This window comes from Zea mays, chromosome 1, assembly GCF_902167145.1.
Source record: "Zea mays cultivar B73 chromosome 1, Zm-B73-REFERENCE-NAM-5.0, whole genome shotgun sequence".
NCBI classification, from domain to species: Eukaryota; Viridiplantae; Streptophyta; class Magnoliopsida; order Poales; family Poaceae; genus Zea; species Zea mays.
Window position 1 is genome coordinate 10,284,498 of NC_050096.1, and position 9,806 is coordinate 10,294,303.

Genomic DNA, 9,806 nt, shown 5'->3' on the forward strand with positions numbered 1-9,806 from the left:
CCTCGTGCAGGCTCTAAAATGTGAGGTGTCGTTTGATATAACCTTAAATTATGTCTGTTTAAGTTTATGTGTAATTAGATATTACACTAAAAACTGATATTAATCAATTTAAACTAGTGATATATTCCTAGATACTCGAGTGTAAATTGTTACTATTGTCATTCTATTTATTTGGTTTTAATCTATATTAGAGTCTACTATTTTTACACTATTTTATCTATATAAATTATAGATGTAGCAATTCAAGCAACTGATTTTAATCAACCAAACGGCACCAGACAAGTACAGATCTATGGCCCCACTCAGGAACTTGGGAATGGCTAGGTCCACTCCATGACGCCAGATCCCCTTCTCCATTTTATCCGTCCAACGAGGGGGAAAAATCCCACCGAGAAATCCCCCTCCATTCCCTCCCTCGTGGCCTCGTCTCCTCCCGTGGCCCGTGGGGGACGGCACGCAACCACACGCAGCCACTCACCGGTGAGCGGCGAGGCGACTGGCGCGGCCGCGCACCGCAGTCACGCACGCAGGCGCTCAATGGCTGCGTCACTCTGCTCCCCGCCTCCGCTCCCTTCCGCCTTCCGCCGATCCCGCGCCGTCGTCCGCGCCTCCTCCTCCTCCTCGTCGTCATCCGCCGTCTCGTCGTCGTCGTCCGCCCCCAAAGCGCGGTTCGTCGCCCGCCGCTCCGAGTCCGTCCCCGTCCAGCAGCTGGTCCGCCCGCTCGGTACCCGGAGCCTTCCCCCCTCCCGAGCTCTCCCCAAACTTCATGGTCTCTACTTGCTCGCTAGTTGAGGGGTCGCTTGAGATACATGTCTGCTTGCCTCCTGCAGCGGAGTACATGAGCTTGCCAGCCAGCCAGTACTCGGTGCTGGACGCCGAGCGCATCGAACGCGTCGACGACTCCACCTTCCGGTGCTACGTGTACCGCTTCCGTTTCTTCGCGCTTGAGGTCTGCCCCGTCCTCCTGGTCCGCGTCGATGAGGAACCCGACGGCTGTTGTATTCGCCTCCTCTCCTGCAAAGTACCTTTCGCCATACAAAATTTCATGTTTTAATGATGGCGGCAGTTGTTTATTTCTGCGAGCAGCGATTAAGTGTCTCGCTGATACAGTTATTTGGTTTTGCTTGCAGCTGGAGGGATCACCGCTCGTGGAGGCGCAGAATGATAAATTCTCAGGTAAGGTTCGTTCTTGATATTAGTGCTATTACGGTTCTTGGACTAGATACTTGCCTGATTACTGATTTTTACCCGTTAATCGCTGGCTCACTCGATGTGTTCTAAATAATAATATGACCTAATCACGGCTCAAAGAAGCTGAAAAAGCTTATCATTGACATGTCAGATAAAGCGGCTGCTGCTAAACTGCTGAGTATCATTCCTAGTTTCCTACAGTGGTACTTGCTAAACTCTATCCACACATATGCAACGGAATGCTCAGTGTGTTTCTATTAATGGTCATTCATCACTACTGTGATCACAACTTGGTTGATGAACTACATTTTTTTTATAAGAGTATCCTTCTTCTGCCAACTGCAGCAAATCTGTAAGATGTTTCTGTTTAAAAAGCATCATTTTACTACGATTGGTGACCTTACCAATGGACCCATCAAACTAAAGTTTAATGGTCAATCATCACTACTGTGATCACAATTTGGTTGATGAACTATATTTTTTTTTGATAAGAGTATCCCTCTTCTGCCAACCGCAGCAAATCTGTAAGATGTTTCTGCTTAAAAAGCATCATTCTACTATGATTGGTGACCTTACCAATGGACCCATCAAACTAAAGTTTAACCATCCTGCATAAGCATTTTTTTAACGAAACCATTCCACATAAACATGAAGGGACCCTTTTCTGCTATTTGTGTGATTCTATCATATGTTTATTTGAGAAGGGACAAAAATCAAACATAATATGTTGGCATATCCTCACAGGTGTCAACTAACTTGTTGACAATGTTATTCTTAATTCCTTTTTATTTTGCAATATATATAGGTACTTTTCTTGCGCTCCTGAACTTTTTTGACTTAATAATTTGTTGAGAAGTTTGTATGGTTATGATAAACCAAGAAAGACAAATATGTAGTGGCATAACTGCAAATTTTCATGGTCGACCTATATTAGCCCATCCAACAAAGTTTAATACATATAATTCATAGCGATTTCTTTCCATATATAAATAAACTATTTAACCCTGGTTCCAGGATATCATTGATTTGATTTGCTGTGGGATGCAGCTTCCATGGCGAATAGGGTTTTCTGCAGCAGCAAGTCGCAAGATTCGACCCTTCAACAACTTACATCAGATACTACAATAGAGGTAGGCAGTAGGCACTCTCAAGCTCCCAGCTTACATAGTTTAATCATCATTTGTTTGAACACAATAATCAGCTTATTTTGATAATCTTCAGGTTGCAATTGATATACCTTTTCCATTTCGAGCAATACCAGTTGAAGCCATTGAATCAAGTGGCAGGCAAGTGCTTGAACAGTTACTCAGAGTCATGCTTCCAAGATTTCTGAAGCAGGTTGGTTTAATTTTATTTGATGTGCCGATACTTTTTTATTTTACAAATTCTTCAGTTCAGTCTTCACTCTTTCTTCCAAGCTTCAACATTTTCTTTGAGATGTGACCCATCTTTCTCCTCCTGGAAACTTTGTTTCAAGGACACATTTAAGCTTAATATGATCAGATTCAACTTGAATCTCAGACCTAGGGTTTCCTCTTGGCTTTCCTCTCTGTATTTTTTTTCTATTGTCCTAGTCCTCCTCCTTCCTTTTTCTTTTCTTTCTTCCCTCTTTTGTACATGTTTTGGTTTCATTAATGAAATTTTACTGTGGGGGGTTTCTCCTATAGTATCTTTGTAAAAAAACATTTTCTTTGAGATTACAACTCTAGAAGAATTTGTGAACAAGTAAATGGTGAGTTGGTCTATAAGATAATATACTGATATAGAAATTTGAGATGAAATTATATCTCTAGAATTACCTTTCGCTTTATTGTAAATCAGACAGTGATGGAATAAGTCTTGAGCATCTAGAGGACAGCCTGCTTTTGACTGTCCTCTGTAGTCCTTTAGCATCTAGAGGACAGCTTGACTGTCCTCTGTAGTCTCTTTAGCATCTAGAGGACAGCAGTCGCTTTTTGACTGTCCTCTGTAGTCGCTTTAGCATCTAGAGGACAACAGTCGCTTTTGACTGTCCTCTGTAGTCTCTTTAGCATCTAGAGGACAATCCTGTTGTGTAGTGTGTGTGAGAAGGTGTGGTAGTGCAGCCCCTAGGGCTATAAATATGTGTCCCCAACCCCTCTAAGGGTATGGCATTGTGTAGTGTTTGAGGAAATAAACAGAAAATTGCCCCAACTCATAGTGTCATCCTCTTGATGAGAGTTAGAGTCCCTCTACTTACAATTGGTATCAGAGCCAAACTATCCTGTAGCCTAAACATCTCTTGCTCATCTCCTTCCCGCGCCTCTCCCCACACTCAGTCGGCAGCAAGAGCTCCAACTGTTCCTTCCTCTCCTGCTCAGACGAGCAACCTTTCGTCTGAGACAGCCTCTTCCACACGCAGCGACCCCTCACTAGCCCACCATGTCCCTACGCTCGGTCACTTCGAGTGCGCGGCGCCAGCAGGAAGCCGAGGTCGCCGCGGCACAAGAACGAGAGCGAGCAGCAGCAGCGGCTGCAGCGACAGCGGCGAGGGCAGCACGGTTGGCGGCGGCGGAACTGGCAGCGGCAGAACTGGCAGCGGCGAGAGCGGAAGTAGAAGCAGCGGAGGCGACGAATGCTGCACGTGCGACGGCAACAGAGCTCGAGGTTCTGCGCGGCAGTAGAGCTGGCAGCTCTGCTTCTGTCGACGACAACACCGACGAAGAGCTCAGGCTGGCGAGGGAAGCAGCGCGAGAGCAGGCGGCACAGTGGGCAGCCGCGCATCCCCATGGGGGCGCGCGTGCGACAGCCCGGATAGGCGCCGACGCGCTGACGGCGCTCCAGGTGGGGGCGCACGCGGCGGCAGCCCAGACGGGCGTAGACGCGCCGGCGGTGCTCCTGGCGGCGGCGACCGAGTCGACGGAGATCGCGGCCTCTACAGGCGGCGCGGTTCTCCCTCCCCGGATCGGTACCATGGTCGCCGCATGGCCCAGGCCATTGTCAGGGACATCGGTCCCGGCGGTGGGTGGCCTACCCTCACCAAGACCAACTACGTCGAGTGGGCCGCGGTGATGAGGGTACGGCTCCAGGTTCGCCACATGTGGGAAGCAGTTCGTTACGACGACGTCGACTACCACGAGGATCGGCGGGCGCTGGATGCCCTCATTGCTGCAGTCCCGCCCGAGATGTAGTTTTCGCTTTCCCAGAAGCGGACTGCCAAGGAGGCCTGGGACGCCATCGCTGCGACCCGCATCGGCAGCGATCGTGCCCGCAAGACCACACTGCAGGCACTTCGCAAGGAGTGGGAGAACCTGGCCTTCAAGCCAGGTGAGGATGTTGATGACTTTGCTCTCCGCCTCAACACTCTGTTGCAGAAGATGGTGCAGTTCGGCGACGACACCTACGATGAGGAGAGAGCTATTGAGAAGCTCTTCCGTTGCATCCCCGAGAAGTACAGGCAGATTGCTCGGTCGATCGAGTCTCTGCTAGACCTCTCCACGATGACGATCGAAGAGGCGATTGGTCGCCTCAAGGTGGTCGACGGCGACGAACCACAGGCTCTCTCTGGGCCTATCACTACCGGCGGGAAGCTACATCTCACTCGGGAGCAGTGGGAGGCCTGCCAGGGTGACAAGAAGAAGGGGGAGTCCTCCTCGACACGAGGCCGCAAACGCGGCAAGCCGCGCAAAGCGCGTGGAGGCGCCCAGGCCGGGGCGCGAGGACATGCTGAGGGTGGTGCACGTGGAGGTGCCCAAGTCGGCACCAAGAAGCCGGCACGAGACGACGCTGCCACAACTGCGGCAAGCTTGGCCACTGGGCCAGGGATTGTCGGCAGCCACGACGTGGCCAGGCCAACGTCGCACAGGCGGAGGCGGAGGAGGAGGCCCTGCTCCTGGCACATGCAAGCATCGAGCCATCTCCAGCGGCACCGGCCGCAGCGGCACCGGCCGCAGCGGCACTCCTCCACCTTGACGAGTCGAAAGCACGCGCTTTCCTCGGCGACGGCTCCAACAAGGACATGATCGAAGGATGGTGCCTCGACACCGGTGCCACTCATCACATGACCGGCCGACGGGAGTTCTTCACCGAGCTTGACTCTAGCGTCCGAGGCTCCGTCAAGTTTGGGGACGCCTCCGGCGTAGAGATCAAGGGCGCCGGCTCAGTCGTCTTCACCGCCGCGTCTGGTGAGCAAAGGCTGCTCACCGGAGTCTACTACATCCCCGCGTTGAGGAACTCTATCATCAGCTTGGGACAGCTGGATGAGAACGGTTCGCGCGTGGAGGTCGAGCACAGAGTCATGAGGATCTGGGATCCCTCTCGTCGTCTTCTTGCCAAGGTACACAGGAGTCCAAATCGGTTATACATCCTCAATGTGAAGGTGGCACAACCTTGCTGCCTTGCTGCTCGTCGAGACGACGGGGCATGGCAGTGGCACGAGCGCTTCGGACACCTTAACTTCGAGGCCCTGAAGCGGCTCAGTGCCAAGGAGATGGTACGAGGCCTGCCGTGCCTTGACCATGTGGAGCAATTCTGCGATGTCTGCGTGTTGACAAAGCAGAGACGGCTCCCCTTTCCCCAGCAGTCGAGCTTCCGAGCCAAGAAGAGGCTCGAGCTCATGCATGGGGACTTGTGTGGCTCGGTGACACCAGCCACACCGGGAGGACGACGCTACTTCTTGCTGCTCGTCGACGATCTCTCCCGCTACATGTGGGTGATGATCCTTGACAGCAAGGGAGAGGCTGCGAACGCCATCAGGCGTGTGCAGGTCGCTGCGGAGGCGGAGTGCGGCCGCAAGCTGCGCGTGCTGCGCACCGACAACGGCGGCGAATTCACGGCGGCTGAGTTCGCGTCGTACTGCGCGGATGAGGGCGTTCAGCGCCACTACTCCGCGCCGTACAGCCCGCAGCAGAACGGCGTCGTCGAGCGGCGCAACCAGACGATTGTGGGGATGGCTCGGGCTCTCCTCAAGCAGAGAGGAATGCCAGCTGTCTTCTGGGGAGAGGCGATGGTGACAGCGGTTTACATCCTCAACCGCTCGCCCACCAAGGCTCTCAACGGGATGACACCGTACGAGGCTTGGCATGGGCGCAAGCCGGCGGTCTCTCACCTACGGGTCTTCGGCTGCCTCGCGTTCACCAAGGAGCTTGGCCACATTAGCAAGCTCGACGATAGGAGCACCCCGGGGGTGTTCATTGGCTACGCGGAGGGCTCGAAGGCCTACCGCATCCTTGACCCAAGAACACAGCGTGTGCGCACGGCGCGCGATGTAGTGTTCGACGAAGGGCGAGGATGGGCGTGGGACAAGGCGGTGGACGACGGCACGACTCCGACGTACGACTTCACCATCGAGTACGTCCACTTTGAGGGAGCTGGGGGAGTAGGCAACTCTTCTCCGAGCAGGTCTACCCCAGCCCCCAAGTCTCCACCGACTCCAGCGCCAAACTCTCTAGCTCCTGCTACAACAAGCTCTTCACCACCACGCACTCCAGCCACGACTCCGGCTACAGCAAGCTCTTCGCCACCACGTACTCCAGCACCGACGGTACCCTCTCCGGGAACGTCCTCTTCGACACCAGCTCGTGTCGAGCACGACCCAGTGGAGCTCGTGACCCCTCTGTCCCGCGACGAGGAGCGCGTCGACGCGTGCTACGACGGCGAGCCGTTGCGGTATCGAAGGGTGGAGGGCCTTCTCATCGACCCGTCGGTGCCGGGCCCTACGTCTCGCATTCTGGCAGGAGAGTTGCATCTTGCATGCGACGATGGTGAGCCTCGGTCTTTCGCGGAGGCCGAGAAACATGCGGCTTGGCGTGCCGCGATGCAGTCGGAGATGGACGCGGTTGAGACGAACCGCACTTGGGAGCTCACTGATCTCCCTCATGGTCATCGCGCGATCACCCTTAAGTGGGTATTCAAACTGAAGAGGGATGAAGCCGGCGCCATCGTCAAGCATAAGGCTCGCTTGGTGGCACGCGGTTTCTTGCAGCAGGAGGGGATCGACTTCGACGATGCCTTCGCCCCTGTAGCACGAATGGAATCCGTGCGACTCCTCCTCGCGCTGGCAGCCCTGAAGGGCTGGCATGTTCATCACATGGATGTCAAGTCGGTGTTTCTTAACGACGACTTAAAGGAGGAGGTCTATGTACACCAGCCGCCAGGTTTTGCGATCCCTGGCAAGGAGGGCAAGGTGTTGCGCCTGCGCAAGGCTCTCTACGGCTTGCGACAGGCACCAAGGGCGTGGAATGCCAAGCTGGATTCCACGCTCAAGAGGATGGGCTTCATGCCAAGCCCGCACGAGGCGGCCATCTATCGGCGGGGCAATGGAGAAAATGCCCTGCTGGTGGGTGTCTACGTCGACGACTTGGTGATCACCGGCGCCAAGGATGCAGAGGTGGCAGCGTTCAAGGAAGAGATGAAGGCCACCTTCCAAATGAGTGACCTGGGGCATCTCTCCTTCTACCTGGGGATTGAGGTGCACCAGGGAGACTCCGGGATCACACTTCGCCAGACCGCCTATGCCAGGCGCATTGTTGAGCTGGCTGGGCTCACCGACTGCAACCCAGCTCTCACTCCGATGGAGGAGAGGCTGAAGCTGAGTCGCGACAGCACGACGGAGGAGGTGGATGCTACTCAGTACCGGCGTCTTGTGGGGAGCCTTCGCTACCTTGTCCACACACGGCCTGACTTGGCATACTCCGTCGGCTACGTTAGTCGGTTTCTGCAGCGACCGACGACGGAGCATGAGCAGGCTGTGAAGAGGATCATCCGCTATGTTGCGGGGACTCTCGACCACGGTCTCTACTACCCGAGGTGCCCTGGGGAGGCACACCTTGTCGGGTACAGCGATAGCGACCACGCTGGCGACATCGACACCAGCAAGAGCACAAGCGGGATCCTCTTCTTCCTCGGCAAGTGCCCCATCAACTGGCAGTCGGTCAAGCAGCAGGTGGTGGCCATGTCCAGCTGCGAGGCTGAGTACATAGCGGCGTCCACTGCTTCGACTCAGGCTCTCTGGCTGGCTCGACTGCTCGGTGATCTCCTCGGGAGAGACACTGGAGCGGTGGAACTCAGGGTGGACAGCCAGTCCGCTCTGGCATTAGCCAAGAACCCCGTGTTCCATGAACGGAGCAAGCACATCCGGCTGAGATACCACTTCATCCGAGACTGCTTGGCAGAAGGGAGCATCAAGGCGCGCTACATCAACACCAAGGATCAGCTTGCAAACCTGCTCACCAAGCCCCTTGGGAAGATCAAGTTTGTTGAGCTCTGCTCCAGGTCCGGGATGGCCCAACTTTCTCACAAGACGACGCCCAAGACTTAGGGGGAGAATGATGGAATAAGTCTTGAGCATCTAGAGGACAGCCTGCTTTTGACTGTCCTCTGTAGTTCTTTAGCATCTAGAGGACAGCTTGACTGTCCTCTGTAGTCTCTTTAGCATCTAGAGGACAACAATCGCTTTTTGACTGTCCTCTGTAGTCGCTTTAGCATCTAGAGGACAACAGTCGCTTTTGACTGTCCTCTGTAGTCTCTTTAGCATCTAGAGGACAATCCTGTTGTGTAGTGTGTGTGAGAAGGTGTGGTAGTGCAGCCCTTAGGGCTATAAATATGTGTCCCCAACCCCTCTTAGGGTATGACATTGTGTAGTGTTTGAGGAAATAAACAGAAAATTGCCCCAACTCATAGTGTCATCCTCTTGATGAGAGTTAGAGTCCCTCTACTTACAGACAGTTCATTTTAAAAAAAGGCTCCTATGAAGCCAAGGTTGGTCTATTTTACCTATAGCATTTGTTCATTGCGCATTTATCTATTTTTACAGGCCAATCAATGATTCAGTTTTTAGTTCTACTTGCTTTCTAATACATAAATCCATATACCTAATTTTTTTTAAAAAAAAAGAGACATATATGGGGAAGGTATATGTTTAATTGACAGATGGAACTACATTGAGTCTAGGGATGGTCGTGAGCAACATTTTCCACATTTTCCTTTAAATTTATACTCCTTTTCAAATGTTTCCCTTTTTCGTTGTTTCAGCTTGTTAAAGACTACCAAGCTTGGGCTTCTGGCGATGCTTCTAGGAAACCACTTGGCACTGGTGAAATCTGAAGCTGCCCAGTGTCTCCATTACGCATGATAGTTTGATCGTAGAATTCAGTTATTGCCCCCTTGTGTTGTATAGCAATCCTGCCAAAACAATGGGCATGCTTGTTTCAGTTTTTTTTTGCTGATTTTGGCTGCCAAAAGCTGTTGTATGCTAAACGCTCAGTTTTTCATTCCACTTTTATGAGAATCGTTTTGATGAAAAAATGTCCAAAATTAACTTAAACACAATCGATCGACAGGAGGAATCTGTCACTTCCTGCATTCTAAACCCTATGGATCCTTTTATCTTTCTTCGTATATAATTTTTATAATTTTGTATTCTCTCTACAGCTAGATTCTCTCAAAAAAGCTCGTCAGAAAAAACAAACAAACAGCCTCATTATCAACTTTGCCATTGGCAGTTCTTTTATATGTTTAACCTGTTGAAATTAACCATTGCTGTTTGTGTTTTTTTTTCTTGTTCTTGAGCTGTACAATCCATTTCGTCTCCTCTAGACTTGGTCTCAAGATGGCTGATTGAGCATTCGCACTGAAGAGTACAGTATCTGAAGGTTCTG

At 52.2% G+C, this 9,806-nt stretch overlaps 1 protein-coding gene across 1 annotated transcript; it reads left to right on the forward strand.

The window, feature by feature from the left end:
- Positions 1 to 370: 370 nt before the first annotated feature.
- LOC100275482 (uncharacterized) lies at positions 371 to 9,453 on the forward strand. The gene is made up of 6 exons (NM_001149546.2): positions 371 to 724; positions 831 to 1,021; positions 1,131 to 1,176; positions 2,239 to 2,321; positions 2,413 to 2,529; positions 9,181 to 9,453. The coding sequence occupies exons 1-6, from the start codon at positions 538 to 540 to the stop codon at positions 9,250 to 9,252; spliced, it is 696 nt and encodes a 231-aa protein (NP_001143018.2). The 5' UTR covers positions 371 to 537; the 3' UTR covers positions 9,253 to 9,453.
- Positions 9,454 to 9,806: the final 353 nt, after the last annotated feature.